Genomic DNA, 18,556 nt, shown 5'->3' on the forward strand with positions numbered 1-18,556 from the left:
AGCCCTGGTCTGGGAAGATCCCACATGCCGCGGAGCAACTAAGCTCATGCGCCACAACTACTGAGCCTGCGCTCTAGAGCCCGCGAGCCACAACTAGTGAGCCTGTGAGCCACAGCTACTGAAGCCCGTGCTCCTAGAGCCCGTGCTCTGCAACAAGAGAAACCACCGCAATGAGAAGCCCGTGCACCGCAACGAATAGTAGCCCCCACTCGCGGCAACTAGAGAAAGCCCGTGCAGCAGCTAAGACCCAACACAGCCAAAAATAAATAAATAAATAAAAACTTTTTTTTTTTAAGTGTCAAAGATTAAATACCAAAGACACTTTATTTTTTTATGAAAGCAAAAGGACGGGTTACATTGAAAGTTTTGATGTACATCATGGAAAGTTTGGGTGGTGCCCCCTGGAACTCTTCCCTTTGGGCCCAAAACTGCTCTTAAGGGAAAGTTATTGTTTCCTATTACTTCTCATGGTTTGTAAATATATCACATCTAAGCGCCATGGAACATGGGCGGTGTGTACCTGGTTTCAGGTTGTATTCCCTGCACTCAAGTCAGGCCTGGGGATGCAGATAGTTGCTAAATAGTGAATACAGTTGTTTGGTCCTGTCCCCGTGGCAATCCAAGGGAACATATACCCTGACTTTCCCTTCATCATCTTGAGCAGGCACACCCTGGGCTGTTTTCATCAACCGTAAATCTGGTGCTTCAAGAATTAATATGTCAGTGTCACAGCTCTGAAAGCAGATGCTCTGTATGGCACGGGGAATGCCTCGTCTCCTCAGTGTTGGCTAGTGTTGGGGGAAGCACGCTTGACTATATCCCAGCTGGGTGCCCACTCCCCTCCCCCCAGCCCCGTACACCAAATGCATAAGCTTTGGGGGTGGAAGCCCAGCTCCTAGGGGTCTTTTCCCCCAAAGGTGTTTTTGATTAATGCTGATGGTCAAAGACCCCCAGTAGCTCCTAGGAGGTTTCATCTTTTCTGAAACGGAGAGTTCTTATTTTGACCACTGCCTCAAGAAAGTGCTGGGAGAATCAAGTGTTAACCCAAAGCACTTAGAGAATGTCCATTCAAACAAGTCTTCTTCTTTGGAACTGCAGTGTTTCCTTGGTCAGGAATCCCCACTATTAAGGGCCACACGAAAACCCCCCTGTGCTCACAGTCCGTAGCTGGTAACCCTCTAACTTCCTCTTTATGGATCCAGCATTCTGATTTCCTGAGCTGCAGCACATTTCACCCATACTGGACTAAGTGCTTTCATTTTTTTTTCTTATTTTCTTTATTATTATTCCATGGAATTAGAAGTTAGAATTATAAGATTTCATTTTGAAATGTAGAATTAAGATGGGAAATACTAAGGAAATAATTTTACATAAAACCGTACATACAGTTATTTTAATAAAGTTAAAAGAAAATCTCTGACTTAATACTGTAATTTTCCTATAAAATCAGTGTAAGTTTTAAATTAGTACTTTGGAATTATATTATAGCAAAAGCCACGTAGTTCATAAATACGGACAAATTATTAAGCTTTGCTACCATAGTTAGTTAGCATACCCTTGCATTCAATTTGAAAATTTTTCGTTGGATAACTAAAGTTATTTCTTATGGAAAAATTGGAAAAATATTTTAAAAAGCAGAAATTGAAAGAATATAACTTGGAATCTTTCTACTCAGAGCTGGCCACTGTTAACATTTCATGTATACATATAGATAGACTGATATATGGGATTTTTTTTCTATGCACAGAGCATACACATTTTAGGTTTTCTTGGGGTTTTTTTTTTACCCTAAATTGTTGCTATTGTGTATGCTGTTTTGAATCTGTATCAGGATGTATTTCACTTCTAGTAACAGAAGCCCTAACTTATCAAGTTTAAGCACTAGTAAAGACCATTACCTCGTGAAATGAGAAGTCCAGAGACAAGAAGGCCTGCAGGACAGTTTACTGATCCCACCAGGTTCTTTCTTTTTTCTTTTGCGTTACACGGGCCTCTCACTGCTGTGGCCTCTCCCGTTGCAGAGCACAGGCTCCAGACGTGCAGGCTCAGCAGCCATGGCTCACGGGCCCAGCTGCTCCACGGCATGTGGGATCCTCCCGGACCGGGGAACGAACCCGTGTCCCCTGCATCGGCAGGCGGACTCTCAACCACTGTGCCACCAGGGAAGCCCCCACCAGGTTCTCAAGGTCAAGGACCTGGGTGCTTTCCATTCTCTTTGTCCTGCCACTAACATTGTCAGCTTCATGTTAAGGTTGTTCCCCTCACAGCCATAAAATTGTCACCTTGAACATCTGGGGCAACATGCTTCCTCGTTCACATCTAGTGGAGGGAGAAGAAGCCTGAGCCCCAGCCGTGGGATGGAGATTCTGGCCATTGATCTGATGAACTAACTTAGGTGTGGCCACCCCACACCAATGACAGTCCCCAGGTGTATGCTGTAGGCTGACTGGCTTAAGCCTTGTTTCCTCTCTTAGTCACTAGCAGGAGGGATTGGATAACCTTGACCCCCAGGTGGGGTCAGTTCTCACACCGCAGTGCTGCTGTCAAAGGTTGGGATGTGGAGTGGACGTTGGAAGTCAGCCCCAACGTAGTAACCTAAAGTTATCACTGAATGTTTTATGAACAAATAGAAGGGTCGTCTTAAAGGATCTCTTAGCTTACTTCTCATCATTACATGCAGGCTGTGGTCTAATTTGTCCTGATTCTCAAAATTCTGTCCTTCCTCCTCCTTTTGTTTACACACTGCCTTCCCTCAGGGTTGTAAAGGTGGCCACCAGCAGCCCACAGGGCAGCATGTGTCCTGACTGGCCCCAAGCACAGTCCTTCCTGTTGGTCTGACTGGGCAACTTGGGTCCCATGACAGTTCCTCACTGTCTTGAACATGCTGGGGTAGCAAACTTCCTGGGGTGCTGACTTCCTCACATCACGTGGATGCCTGGGGAAGGCATGAGCACCACAGCAAAGTCAGGGTCTCTTGGGAAAGAAGACTAAGAGCACGGATGCTTGGTACCTACTTCATTGTCTTTAAAAATTGTTCTTCTTCTTAAGCATTATAACAATCACCAGAATTTTGAATTTGATGGATGTTTTTAGATATTTTAGTTTTCATTAAGAAAATCTGTTTCTTTTGTAGAAATGCCCTGCTCAGAAAGAGATGGATAGGAAAGAAGAATAAAGTCTTCTGGGGAATTGATCCTCATTAATCTAATGTCCCCTAAAGTTTGGGCATTTTTGTGGTGTTCTTTTTGGCAATAGATAGGTTTTTCTTCATGACTTTTGAATTTACAACTGAAATTTAAAAGAAAAAATGAGCTTAAATCGATAAATTATAACAGATGTAAACTTTAATATTTCTATTCTTTATGTACTTTTTAATTTTCAATACCCTTGAAACAACGTCATAAATAATACAGAGAATTAATGGACTTTTTGGGGAATAATTCTGAGGAATAATAGGCATATTTGAAATTAGTATGGCAAAAATCAGATGTTAAAGAAAAAAGTTATGATATATTCAGTTTTTAAATTGTACTATTAAATGTGTAACTTCATGTGTAATAAACATTCATATTTAATTTTATGTGCCAGTGTAACATATACTAAAATAAAATGGAACAATTTCTATGGTTCTATAAAGGAATCTATAAAGGAATCATAAATAATTATAGTAAAGCTGTTTTGAAATATTTTTATGGGACTAAAAATTGAAAACTTCTTAATAGGGAAATTTCCTTAAATGAGAAATGAGGTAAGTTAGTCGTAGAGACCTCAAAATGTAATATATCCTGAGGGAACCCTGAATAAGCAGTAACTTCTTAAGATAATCTTACACAGGAAGAAAAAGTTTTATTATGCTAAAATTTCTCATGAGAATTTATTTATTTTGCATGTTTTTTAACATCTTTATTGGAGTATAAATGCTTTACAATGTTGTGTTATTTTCTGCTGTATAACAAAGTTAATCAGCTATATGCATACACATGTCCCCATATCCCCTCCCTCTTCCATCTCCCTCCCACCCTCCTTATCCCACACCTCCAGGTGGTCACAAGCACTGAGCTAATCTCCCTGTGCTATGCAGCTGCTTCCCACTAGCTATCTATTTTACATTTGGTAGTGTATATATGTCAATGCCACTCTCTCACTTCGTCCCAGTTAACCCTTCCCCCTCTCCATGTCCTCAAGTTCATTCTCTATGTCTGTGTCTTTATTCCTGTCCTGCCCTTAGGTTCATCAGAACCATTTTTTTCTTTTTTTTAGATTCCATATATATGTGTTAGTATACAGTATTTGTTTTTCTCTTTGTGACTTACTTCACTCAGTATGACAGACTCTGGGTCCATCCACCTCACTACAAATAACTCAATTTCGTTTCCTTTTAGGGGCTGAGTAATATTCCATTGTATATATGTGCCACAACTTCTTTATCCATTTCATCTGTCGATGGACACTTAGGTTGCTTCCATGTCCTGGCTATTGTAAATAGTGTTGCAGTGAACATTGTGGTACGTGACTCTTTTTGAATTATGGTTTTCTCACGGTATATGCCCAGTAGTGGGATTGCTGGGTCATATGGTAGTTCTATTTTTAGTGTTTTAAGGAACCTCCATACTGTTCTCCATAGTGGCTGAATCAATTTACATTCCCACCAACAGGGCAAGAGTGTTCCCTTTTCTCCACATCCTCTCCAGCATTTATCATCTGTAGATTTTTTGATGATGGTCATTCTGACTGGTGTGCGGTGATACCTCATTGTAGTTTTGATTTGCATTTCTGTAATGATATGTGATATTGAGCATCTTTTCATGTGTTTGTTGGCCATCTGTATATCTTTGGAGAAATGTCAGTTTAGGTCTTCCACCCATTTTTGGATTGGGTTGTCTGTTTTTTTGATATTGAGTTGTATGGGCTCCTTGTATATTTTGGAGATTAATCCTTTGTCAATTGCTTCGTTTGCAAATATTTTCTCCAATTCTGAGGGTTGTCCTTTCGTCTTTTTTATGGTTTCCTTTGTTGTGCAAAAGCTTTTAAGTTTCATTAGGTCCCATTTGTTTATTTTTGTTTTTATTTCCATTTCTCTAGGAGGTGAGTCAAGAGGATCTTGCTGTGATTTATGTCATAGAGTGTTCTGCCTATGATTTCCTCTAGGAGTTTTATAGTCTCTGGCCTTACATTTCGGTCCTTCATCCATTTTGAGTGTATTTTTGTGTATGATGGTAGGAAGTGATCTAATTTCATTCTTTTACATGTAGCTGTCCAGTTTTCCCAACACCACTTATTGAAGAAGGTGTCTTTTCTCCATTGTATACTCTTGACTCCTTTATCAAAAATAAGGTGACAATATGTGCATGGGTTTATCTCTGGGCTTTCTATCCTGTTCCATTGATCTATATTTCTGTTTTTGTGCCAGTACCATACTGTCTTGATTACTGTAGCTTTGTAGTATAGTCTGAAGTCAGGGAGCCTGATTCCTCCAGCTCTGTTTTTCTTTCTCAAGATTGCTTTGGCTATTCAGGGTCTTTTGTGTTTCCATACAAATTGTGATTTTTTTGTTCTAGTTCTGTGAAAAATGCCATTGGTAATTTGATAGGGATTGCATTGAATCTGTAGGTTGCTTTGGGTAGCATAGTCATTTTCACAGTGTTGATTCTTCCAATCCAAGAACATGGTATACCTCTCCATCTGTCTGTATCATCTTTAATTCCTTTCATCAGTGTCTTATAGTTTTCTGCATACAGGTCTTTTGTCTCCTTCGGTAGGTTCATCCCTAGGTATTTTATTCTTTTTGTTGCAGTGGTAAATGGGAGTGTTTCCTTAATTTCTCTTTCAAATTTATCATCATTAGCTTATAGGAATGCAAGAGATTTCTGTGCATTAATTTTGTATCCTGCTACTCTACCAAATTCATCGATTAGCTCTAGTAGTTTTCTGGTAGCATCTTTAGGATTCTCTGTGTGTAGTATCATGTCATCTGCAAACAGTGACAGTTTTACTTCTTCTTTTCCGATTTGGATTCCTTTTATTTCTTTTTCATCTCTGATTGCTGTGGCTAAAACTTCCAAAATTATGTTGACTAATAGGGGAGAGAGTGGGCAAGCTTGTCTTGTTCCTGATCTTAGAGGAAATGCTTTCAGTTTTTCACCAATGAGAATGATGTTGGCTGTGGGTTTGTCATATATGGCCTTTATTATGTTGAGGTAGGTTCCCTCCATGCCTACTTTCTGGAGAGTTTTTATCATAAATGGGTGTTGAATTTTTTCAAAAGCTTTTTCTCCATCTATTGAGATGATCATATGGTTTTTATCCTTCGATTTGTTAATATGGTGTATCACATTGATTGATTTGCGTATATTGAAGAATCCTTGCATTTCTGGGATAAATCCCACTTGATCCTTTTAATGTGCTGTTGGATTCTGTTTGCTAGTACTTTGTTGAGGATTTTTGCATCTATGTTCATCAGAGATATTGGCCTATAATTTCTTTTTTTGTGACATCTTTGTCTGGTTTTGGTATCAGGGTGATGGTGGCCTCGTAGAATGAGTTTGGCAGTGTTCCTCCCTCTGCTATATTTTGGAAGAGTTTGACAAGGATAGGTGTTAGCTCTTCTCTAAATGTTTGGTAGAATTCACCTGTGAAGCCATCTGGTCCTGGGCTTTGGTTTGTTGGAAGATTTTTAATTACAGTTTCAATTTCAGTGCTTGTGATTGGTCTGTTTATATTTTCTATTTCTTCCTGGTTCAGTCTCAGAAGGTTGTGCTTTTCTAAGAATTTGTCCATTTTACTGGTATATAGTTGCTTGTAGTATTCTCTCCTTTGTATTTTTTCAGTGTCAGTTGTTACTTCTCCTTTTTCATTTCTAATTCTGTTGCTTTGAGCCTTCTCCCTTTTTTTCTTGATGAGTCTTGCTAAAGGTTTATCAATTTTGTTTACCTTCTCAAAGAACAAGCTTTTAGTTTTATTGATCTTTGCTATCATTTCCTTCATTTCTTTTTCATTTCTTTCTGATCTGATCTTTATGATTTCTTTCCTTTTGCTAACTTCGGGTTTTTTTTTGTTGTTCTTTCTCTAATTGCTTTAGGTGTAAGGTTAGGTTATTTATTTGAGATTTGTTAGGTTGTTTATTTGAGATTTTTCTTATTTCTTGAGGTAGGATTATATTGCTATAAACTTCCCTCTTAGAACTGCTTTTGCTGCATCCCATAGGTTTTGGATCGTTGTGTTTTCATTGTCATTTGTTTCTAGGTAGTTTTTGATTTCCTCTTTGATTTCTTCAGTGATCTCTTGGTTATTTAGTAGTGTATTGTTTAGCCTCCATGTGTTTGTATTTTTTACAGATTTTTTCCTGTAATTGATATCTAGTCTCATAGCATTGTGGTCGGAAAAGATACTTGATACGATTTCAATTTTCTTAAATTTACCATGGCTTGATTTGTGACCCAGGATATGGTCTATCCTGGACAGTGTTCCATGAGCATTTGAGAAGAAAGTGTATTCTGTTGTTTTTGGATGGAATGTCCTAAAAATATCAATTAAGTCCATCTTCTTTAATGTGTCATTTAAAGCTTGTGTTTCCTTATTTATTTTCATTTTGGATGATCTGTCCATTGGTGGATGTGGGCTGTTAAATTCCCTGACTATCATTGTGTTACTGTTGATTTCCCCTTTTATGGCTGTTAGCATTTGCCTTATGTATTGAGGTGCTCCTATGTTGGGTGCATAAATATTTACAATTGTTATATCTTTTTCTTGGACAGTTGTTATATCTTCTTCTTGGGTTGATCCCTTGATCATTATGTAGTGTCCTTCTTTGTCTCTTGTAATAGTCTTTATTTTAAAGTCTATTTTGCCTGATACGAGAATTGCTTCTCCAGCTCTTTTGATTTCCATTTGCATGGAATATCTTTTTCCCTCCCCTCACTTTCAGTCTGTATGTGTCCCTAGGTCTGCAGTGGGTCTCTTGTAGACAGCATATGTACAGGTCTTGTTTTTGTATCCATTCAGCCAGTCTATGTCTTTTGGTTGGAGTATTTAATCCATTTACATTTAAGGTAATCATCAGTATGTCGGTTCCTATTACCATTTTCTTAACTGTTTTGGGTTTGTTTTGTAGGTCTTTTCCTTCTCTTGTGTTTCCTTCCTTTAGCATTTGTTGTAAAGCTGGTTTGGTGGTGCTGAATTCTCTTAATTTTTGCTTATCTATAAAGGTTTTAATTTCTCAATCGAATGTGAATGACATCCTTGCTGGGTAGAGTAATCTTGCTTGTAGGTTTTTCCCTTTCCTCACTTTAAATATGCCCTGCCACTCCCTTCTGGCTTGCAGAGTTTCTGCTGAAAAATCAGCTGTTAACCTTATGTTATTTGTTGTTTTTCCCTTGCTGCTTTTAATATTTTTTCTTTGTATTTAATTTTTGATAGTTTGATTAATATGTGTCTCGGCATGTTTCTCTTTGGGTTTATCCTGTATGGTACTCTCTGTGCTTCCTGGACTTGATTGACTGTTTCCTTTCCCGTGTTAGGGAAGTTTTCGACTCTAATCTCTTCAAATATTTTCTCAGACCCTTTCTTTTTATCTTCTTCTTCTGGGACTCCTATAATTTGAATGTTGGTGTGTTTAATGTCCCAGAGGGTCTGAGGCTGTCCTCAGTTCTCTTCATTCTTTTTTCTTTATTCTGCTCCCTGGCAGTTATTTCCTCCATTTTTATCTTCCAGCTCACTTATCCGTTCTTCTGCCTCAGTTATTCTATTACTGATTCCTTCTAGAGTATTTTTAATTTCAGTAATTGTATTGTTCATCACTGTTTGTTTGCTCTTTAGTTCTTCTAGATCCTTGCTAAATGTTTCTTGTATTTTCTCCATTTTGTTTCCAAGATTTTGGATCATCTTTACTATCATTACTCTGAATTCTTTTTCAGTTAGGTTGCCTATTTCATCTTCATTTATTTGGTCTTGTAGGTTTTTACCTTGCCCCTTCATCTGTAACATATTTTTTTGTTGTTTCATTTTTTTGTGTGTGATGGATGGTGCTATATTCCTGTCTTACTGGTTGTTTGGCCTGAGACGTCCAGCAGTGGAGTTTGCAGGCAGTTGGATAGAGCTGGATCTTGGTGCTGAGAGGAGGACCTCTGGGCAGCCTCACTCTGATTGATATTCCCTGGGGTCTGAGGTTCTCTTTTAGTCCAACAGTTTGGACTTGGAGCTCCCACTACTGGAGCTCAGGCCCGACCTCTGGCCTGGGAACCAAGATCCCACAAGCATGTGGCAGGGAAAGTAATGGTCCCCCAAAGACACAGACATCCAGATCCCTGGAACCACCTGGCTGGTGCGTGGCGATGGGGACCCAGAGCTGCCGGAGGGGCAGAGTGGCGGACTGGTGTCCTCAGGGTCAGAGCCGGGCCATCTGTGCCGCCCGCACCGCCCAGCGCTCCAGGGACTCCACCTGGGCTTGACAGGCGTCTGCGCCCCGGATTCACGTCCGAGGTCACGGATTTACATCAGTGACCCCAGTTTTACGTCTGAGGCCCTGAATTTACATCTGAGGCCCCGGTTTTACATCCTGCATGTTTTTTTGTTGTTGTTGTTACTAGAATAGAGATCTTAGTTTAGCTGACTCTAGAAGGGCTATGATTATCTAGCATTAAAAATGAACAAACAAAACTATTCATCTGTAGAGTGACGCAGTTGTGCGAGTCCAGGGTCCCAGGAGTTTCCTAGTGTTTTGAGCATGAGAGTGTAGGCTAAATGACATTTTGGTGCTCAGAATGTGTCTGACCCTCAAAGTGCACTTCACCAGCCAAGGAAAAGATCACTTACCTTTGTTGTTTTTGTTTTTGTTTTTTAGCAGGTTCTACCCCACAACCTCCTTAACTAGTAAAAAGAATATAGAACTATAACATGAGCAAAGGATACTGGGGCACCCATTTACTGAAAGATTATTTGGATTTATGGAATTTGTGTCTTTGTTGTTTTTCTTCTTCTTCTTCTTCTTTTAAATAAGTAAGGGTGAGAGTCTGTGTATGGTATGGTTGGCAGAGCACCAGTCTACATGTGAGAAGACCTAGTCCTCCCTCTGGCATTGTTACCTTGCTGTTTTACCTTGGAAAAACAACTTAACCTCTCTGATCCTCTGTTTTCTCATTTCTTAAGAGAAGGAGGGTGGGCCAAATGTGTCTCAGAGATTCCTTTTCACAGTAGAATTGGAATATATGAGAAGGGTTCAGGGATGATCTCCTAGACTGTTGGTCTGCACCTGAGGGCGTGGGGAGATAGCAGAGGTGGAGAATATGCAGCCCTGGGGTTAGTAATTATGGGGAAATTGAGTTGAAGGGATCAGCACTATGCCCACTAACAACTTTTCTTCTACCCGTTAGTCTATAAATAGATGTACAAAGTCTCTAATGAGGCTCCCTGGGAGTGGAGAAATCACAATAAATTTTGTCACCCCGGGTTCAGGGTTTGGTGGTCCAGTGTGATCACAGAGCCCTGCCTCAAAGAAAAAAGGCCAGCTCTTCCAGAGTTTGTTCTAACCTGTCTTGTTACGAATTCCCAGAGGAACCTTTGAGTTGCAACAAACTTTGGATGTGTGTGTTCCAAAAGGCCGTCTTCTGCACAACCAGGGTAGGTACGGACACGGCGCCTGGGGCTCCCAGGCCCCTGGCAGAAGCCAGCGCAGCATTGGACCTCAGCAGGCTCAGCCACCACCTCATCCCTCAGGTCGGCCTGGGGATTTGTTTTTGTCCTTCCAGATCTTTTTTTAACCTTTACAACAACAACAACAACAACAACAACAACTCTGGACATTCCCTTATGGTCGGCCTGGTAAATTAATCTGTCTTACAAATACGAAGCTCCATGGACCGGCCTTGACACTGTCTCTTCTCTTCCCTGACGCAGAGCCATCACACTGGAGAACCAGCTGGTGATCCTGGCAGCGACGGCCAGTGACGCAGGGGCTTACTACGTGCAGGCCGTCAACGAGAGGAATGGGGAGAACAAGACCAGCCCGCCCATTCACCTGAGCATAGCAAGTGAGTGCCAAAATCCCACATGGTCATTGTGAAAGCAGTAAATTCTGGATTTAATTAATAACCACCATCTCATGGGGCATTTTGCAATAAATCTTACCTCTCTGGGTTAGTGGTTATGGTTCAGTATTGATCCAATGTCTATAGTTGCTTTCTTTGAACTGATAGGCAGAAAATGTGAATCAGACCGGTAATTCTAAATACAGGATCTTATTTGTTTGGGGGAATTTAAAATAACATTTTTGCTTTTGTACTCTGTTAATGTGTATGGTTTTTAACAACAACAAAACAACTTTTGGCTTATAAGGAGTTGTATCCATGAAACTTGAGACTAGATTAGGCCACAGGTTATGTTCTTTTACTTTAATTTAAAAACTTTGAGAAAATATATATACTAAGTTGTGTTAAAATTAGGAGTATATCTTAAGAGTAACTGAAAGCCCGGATCATGAAGAAAATACACACATATAACAGTTAAATGTTCAGTTAATTTAAGGATGTTTTGGTTTGAGGCAACTTAGTTTAAATATTTGGCCTTTGAAAGAAGGCTCCAGAAATTCTTCTAGGAAGAGTTGATTGCCGGAGAAGGGGGAAATGACCAGGAGCAAGAACTCAGAGCTAAAAGAGAGCAAAAGGTGCATCTCAGAGGTGCCACCAGATGTCTGCGGCGTGAAGCTTCATGGTATGAAGTGCGGTGATTATGCTGTTGAGAAAATACAGTTGGGAAATGGTCATGGTAGATTTCAAAATATTATGATCATGGCATACAAGAGTGAGTTAAGTGGATTTGTCTGTATAGTGGTAGATGTCATGTTTTTAAAAACCACCTTGAAAGAATGGCTTTCCCCTTCGGGTAGTTTGAAAAGTTTTGTTTCATACGCAGGACAGACCGTAGTGTTTGCTTCCCCTGGTCCTTGAGGGATACAGTTGCTTTAGGCCTAATGAACAGCACCACAGTCAGCAGACGGTGGGCATTAATTGCGTGTGCTCCCACATGCCCCGCACCTGCCCAGCAAGTGCTCCTAGGTGGCCACCACCCTGCCACCAGCTCCTAATTTCTAGGAATTGAGCCCTCAGCTCCAGACCACAGGCGGTACAGATCTGGCCATCAGCGGGGCCTTTGCGGTGCTTTGGAGAGTTGTGTCCATTGATTAGGGCTCACAAAGCCCAGTGCGTGTTGTACTACTATTTAAAGGACCCTATGAATCAAGAATCATAGTAGAAAAAGAATGTGATTTATGGAGATTTTTCAGTATTAATAATAAAAGATGGAAATTTTGTTATTAAATATATTGTGATAATTTTAATGACTTCCAACTTTTATAATTAGAGCCGTTTATTCTGTTTAGCAAATCTGATTCAGCACTCAATTGTAATATACATACCAGGATAATAATAGGTCAAATTGGTGGAATTCTGAGTCAGAAACACAAAAATTGACCTTAGTCTATTAGAAGAGGGGGAAAAAAATTCCACAAATATTCTGGTTAACTTGATGCTAACATCACGAAGGTATGAAATAGTCTGCACCTAGTAGTTTCCTACATGCCTACTCTACAAAGCCAGTAGAAAATAAAACGAATGCAATGAATTTGTAAGTTGCCGTACTAACGCCATACCATGCGTTAGATAATTGGAATATGTAAATTTTTAAATAATTTCAGTGTCTAACCAAGAAGCATATTGGAAGCAGCTCATAAATATTATAATTAACTGCCTTGCATTTCGTTCCCTTGTGTAGTTTTATCTTTTCATTGGCACTGGGTAAAATGTGTAGAAGGTGAGATATAAAGGAGCTGATGGTATGGACGGACTTATTTTAAATCTTAGGAGAAAACCTGCATTCTGTCCCCGTCTGTGTTCTTTGCTTTTTATGGGGACCAGGTAAAATGTGACAAGTAAGGAGGTTGAGGAAACGGCCTTATTTTAATTCTTGGATGAACCTCACTGTTGATGTGTTAGATTTACCTAAAATTTAAAGGGCACCCAATCATGCATTTTCTCACTAAAATTCTATTTTGAAAACCTCTAAAGATCAGAAATCTTGATAAATCTGCAGAAAACCCCAGAATTGATTGTTTATTTATTTATTTATTTTAAATAGTCTCTTTTTTAAAATTTTATTTATTTATTTTTGGCTGCATCGGGTCTTTGTTGCTGTGCGCGGGCTTTCTCTAGTTGCGGCGAGCGGGGGCTGCTCTTTGTTGCGGTGCGCGGGCTTCTCATTGCGGTGGCTTCTCTTGTTGTGGAGCACGGGCTCTAGGCACGTGGGCTCAGTAGTTGTGACGCACAGGCTTAGTTGCTCCGCGACATGTGGGACCTTCCTGGACCAGGGATCGAACCCTGGCAGGCGGTTTCTTAACCACTGCGCCACCAGGGAAGTCCCTGTTTATTTATTTTCATTTCTATTTACTTATGTTTTAATCTTTTCGGCCATGCTACTCGGTTTGTGGGATGTTAGTTCCTCCACCAGGGATTGTTTAAATTTGCTCCTTTCTGGACTGCAACGAACGCTGTAAGGGGGGAAACTGCAGTCCAGGACTTCCCTGCCAGCACCGTGTGTGAGGCTGTGAAATACGGAGGGTGCACAACCCCACCAGATTTATTATGAAATTAGATACTCTCAAGACCTATTCATGCAGGTAGTAAGATGCAATGTGTTCTGCAGACTTAGACATTTTTTTTCCTAATGTAGGCTTTGTAAAAACACCAAACAAGATTGATGAAAAATTTTAAAAACTTGCCAGCCAGCAATTCTGAAGAATCTAAAGATATTACAGCCAATTATCATTTAACATGATAAATGTTCCCTTGGCATCAGGAGAATAAAGTAGGGAACATTTCTGTAGTGAATATGATCAAGGTGGTAGGGTACTGGAAATTAAATTCCTGGTGGATTGCACTGTAATTAATTTAAAAGTGCAAAGTGCTGTGCGGCCCACCTCTTGTGTGCAGTGGTCATAATAAACTGTTCCTCCTGCAGGGACAGCCTAGTGTCGAGGTGGAGTAGCACCCAGGGCCAGCCTTGCCTCGAAACATCAAAATGCGTGATGCGCTATCCCCCAGCTGGCAGGAGGAGATGACACATATTTCCCCAAACAACTGTACTTGAGAGTTCAAAACCTGACCACCTTTTCAGTTGCTGAATATTCTGGCTGCACTTGAAGCTTATGGGAAGCAAAAGATAAAGACGGTTGAGATAAAAATAAATAATTTTTTTTTAAAAGCATGACAATTAGAAGTGAAATGCAGCCCCGTCACGGTACCGCCTGATGTTTTGTGCATTATTATCCCTTAACTCCCCCCCGCCCCGCCCTTTTATATGGTTAAGAGGGTAAGTTACAGCATGTCCTGCACAGGTATTTCCTGTCGGGAAGGGGAGGACTTCTCTGAACTATCCATTCTCCTGCTACCAGTGAAAGCTTGCCACCATCTCAGGGGTGGATTCACTGTGAAGTTTTAATGTGACGTGAAGCCAGCAGATGTTAAGGCCACAGGTGGGACTGCTGAAGCACCCTGCATGAATTTTTCATCGCTGGCTCCCGTGGCTCAGCTGCACACCAGAAAAAGAATGGGCTGAACTCGCCTGAGAGTACACATTTCCCTTCTGAGGTCAAACTCGGGCAAGCTTTATACACCTGTCAACCTGTTTTTGGTTTTCACTTTCAAGATTTTACATTGAGTTAACTTGTGTGGATCAGGTCTTCCGAACTGAACTGATATGTAAATGAGAGTTTCTTTTTGAAGATGAGAAGAATTCTGTACAGTGATTAACTAATTATTGTTTAAATGCCATTGTACATACCTTAGACACATCATCAGCTCTGACCCAATCTTCGGAATGTCCAGCGTGATGAGATTCTCTGCTGGAGGTGAAGCTTAAATTAGAAAAGAAATGACTGCCTCTCTCCTTCCTGCGTTTTTCGCCTCTCTCATTTTAATGTCTGCTCCTCAGACAACATTTGCAGATGCGGTATCATTTCAACTGATCCTCCTTCAGGCTGGCAGACCCTTGCTTTCAATTCTGACGACCACTTAACATTCTTTTGTCCTCTATAATTCTAATTTAACTGCAGACCTCATGTAGGGTTTGTAGTTGAAAGTGAATTCCTGAGAATAATGTCTAGGATCAGTCGTCCAAGAGGACTGCCCTGTAAAACATGGCTTTTGTGTGCCCGGATAAAATTCTGTCTTATTTTCTTCATGCTTCTAACGTTATAGGGAGAGAAGGGCCAGGCATAAGCCTTTCAGTTGTGCTTTGACGTGAATTGGATGGCCAAAGCCGTAGGAACGGTTTGCAATGATATTCAGGAACAATCCTGAGGCAGTGTCTATATTATAAAGGACCGATTTCAGATCCAGCTACGGCTTTATAGGGTAAATGGTACTTTACTGCCAGAATTTTCAGAAACATAAACAGGAAGTGTACTTTACAGTAGAATGATGAGTTTAATTGTTTAGCATGTATTGACCTGCTAAGTAGGGTATGTAATGAAGCGTAAGACATGCTCTGCCCAGACCTCCCGGAGCTGGTTATGGAAGGAGCTAAGTCTAGGCTGTGGTCTCTGAAGCCTTTTTATAGGAACACCATCAGTAAGGAAGCCTTGACATTCACCCCTGGACTATGCATACTGAGCTGTTTATACAGTATGAGTGTTTAGCTATCATACAAAAAGGTGAAACACTGAAAGGTGAAATAAACGGTACCTTGTTAATCATGAAAGTTTCATTCCATCTTTAGTTCATGTCTCACAGCACAATATACAGTTTGTGAATGAAAATCCATACTTGACTTGGTCTTCCTGATAGTTTGTTCTCTGGACAACTTCTTCCAACATCTGATTACAGAGGACCGTTTGTCCTGGAACGTGGCTGATGAAGAGCACAGGTGTCAATGTTGCCATTTGTGTCTGTGTCGCTCATTTGTGCTAGACTTGTGAGTAACTCACATCTGTGATTTCTTCCCAGGTGTACTTTTTTTTTTTTTTTTTCCTACCTGAATATTTTGGGGAACAAAGAACAAATTGCTGAATTGGTTATCAAATGAGAAATCCATTTGATTTGGTATAACTTTTTCTTAGTGAAGTCTTACTGTTTGTTATCCAGTGATTATTGTTTTCTTTCTTTTTTTTTTTTTTTTTTTTTTTTGCTTTATAACAAATTTAATCAGTTATACATATACATATGTTCCCATATCCCCTCCCTTTTGCGTCTCCCTCCCACCCTCCCTATTCCACCCCTCCAGGCGGTCACAAAGCACCGAGCTGATCTCCCTGTGCTATGCGGCTGCTTCCCACTAGCTATCTACCTTACGTTTGGTAGTGTATATATGTCCATGCCGCTCTTTCACTTTGTCACAGCTTACCCTTCCCCCTCCCCATATCCTCAAGTACATTCTCTAGTAGGTCTGTGTCTTTATTCCTGTCTTACCCCTAGGTTCTTCATGACATTTTTTTTTTCTTAAATTCCATATATATGTGTCAGCATACAGTATTTGTCTTTCTCTTTCTGACTTACTTCACTCTGTATGACAGACTCTAGGTCCATCCACCTCATTACAAATAGCTCAATTTCATTTCTTTTTATGGCTGAGTAATATTCCATTGTATATATGTGCCACATCTTCTTTACCCATTCATCCGATGATGGACACTTAGGTTGTTTCCATCTCTGGGCTATTGTAAATAGGGCTGCTATGAACATTTTGGTACATGTCTCTTTTTGAATTATGGTTTTCTCAGGGTATATGCCCAGTAGTGGGATTGCTGGGTCATATGGTAGTTCTATTTGTAGTTTCTTAAGGAACCTCCATACCGTTCTCCATAGTGGCTGTACCAATTCACATTCCCACCAGCAGTGCAAGAGTGTTCCCTTTTCTCCACACCCTCTCCAGCATTTATTGTTTCTAGATTTTTTGATGATGGCCATTCTGACTGGTGTGAGATGATATCTCATTGTAGTTTTGATTTGCATTTCTCTAATGAGTAAAGATGTTGAGCATCCTTTCATGTGTTTGTTGGCAGTCTGTATATCTTCTGTGGAGAAATGTCTATTTAGGTCTTCTGCCCATTTTTGGATTGGGCTGTTTGTTTTTTTGTTATTGAGCTGCATGAGCTGCTTGTAAATTTTGGAGATTAATCCTTTGTCAGTTCCTTCATTTGCAAATATTTTCTCCCATTCTGAGGGTTGTCTTTTTGTCTTGTTTATGGTTTCCTTTGCTGTGCAAAAGCTTTTAAGTTTCATTAGGTCCCATGTGTTTATTTTTGTCTTTATTTCCATTTCTCTAGGAGGTGGGTCAAAAAGGATCTTGCTGTGATTTATGTCATAGAGTGTTCTGCCTATGTTTTCCTCTAAGAGTATGATAGTGTCTGGCCTTACATTTAGATCTTTAATCCATTTTGAGCTTATTTTTGTGTATGGTGTTAGGGAGTGATCTAATCTCATACTTTTACATGTCCCTATCCAGTTTTCCCAGCACCACTTATTGAAGAGACTGTCCTTTCTCCACTGTACATTCCTGCCTCCTTTATCAAAGATAAGGTGACCATATGTCCGTGGGTTTATCTCTGGGCTTTCTATCCTGTTCCATTGATCTATCTTTCTGTTTTTGTGCCAGTACCATACTGTCTTGATTACTGTAGCTTTGTAGTATAGTCTGAAGTCAGGGAGCCTGATTCCTCCAGCTCCATTTTTCGTTCTCAAGATTGCTTTGGCTATTCGGGGTCTTTTGTGTTTCCATACAAATTGTGAAATTTTTTGCTCTAGTTCTGTGAAAAATGCCAGTGGTAGTTTGATAGGGATTGCATTGAATCTGTAGATTGCTTTGGGTAGTAGAGTCATTTTCACAATGTTGACTCTTCCAATCCAAGAACATGGTACATCTCTCCATCTATTTGTATCATCTTTAATTTCTTTCATCAGTGTCTTATAGTTTTCTGCATACAGGTCTTTTGTCTCCTTAGGTAGGTTTATTCCTAGATATTTTATTCTTTTTGTTGCAATGGTAAATGGGAGTGTTTCCTTGATTTCACTTTCAGATTTTTCATCATTAGTATATAGGAATGCCAGAGATTTCTGTGCATTAATTTTGTATCCTGCTACTTTACCAAATTCATTGATTAGCTCTAGTAGTTTTCTGGTAGCATCTTTAGGATTCTCTATGTATAGTATCATGTCATCTGCAAACAGTGACAGCTTTACTTCTTCTTTTCCGACTTGGATTCCTTTTATTTCCTTTTCTTCTCTGATTGCTGTGGCTAAAACTTCCAAAGCTATGTTGAATAAGAGTGGTGAGAGTGGGCAACCTTGTCTTGTTCCTGATCTTAGTGGAAATGCTTTCAGTTTTTCACCATTGAGGACGATGCTGGCTGTGGGTTTGTCATATATGGCCTTTATTATGTTGAGGAAAGTTCCCTCTATGCCTACTTTCTGCAGGGTTTTTATCATAAATGGGTGTTGAATTTTGTCGAAAGCTTTCTCTGCATCTATTGAGATGATCATATGGTTTTTCTCCTTCAATTTGTTAATATGGTGTA

General features: G+C 40.1%; 1 protein-coding gene across 1 annotated transcript in view; it reads left to right on the forward strand.

The window, feature by feature from the left end:
- Positions 1-18,556, forward strand: part of SDK1 (sidekick cell adhesion molecule 1) — a gene marked incomplete at both ends in the record, with an annotated part of 840,970 nt that overhangs the window by 471,287 nt on the left and 351,127 nt on the right. Inside the window, one exon of the mRNA XM_079719129.1 lies at positions 10,891-11,024. Within this exon, the coding sequence (XP_079575255.1) occupies positions 10,891-11,024 (134 nt within the window). The remainder of the gene's footprint in view (positions 1-10,890; positions 11,025-18,556) is intronic.

Source organism: Hyperoodon ampullatus (genome assembly GCF_949752795.1).
Source record: "Hyperoodon ampullatus genome assembly, chromosome: 14".
NCBI lineage: Eukaryota > Metazoa > Chordata > Mammalia > Artiodactyla > Ziphiidae > Hyperoodon > Hyperoodon ampullatus.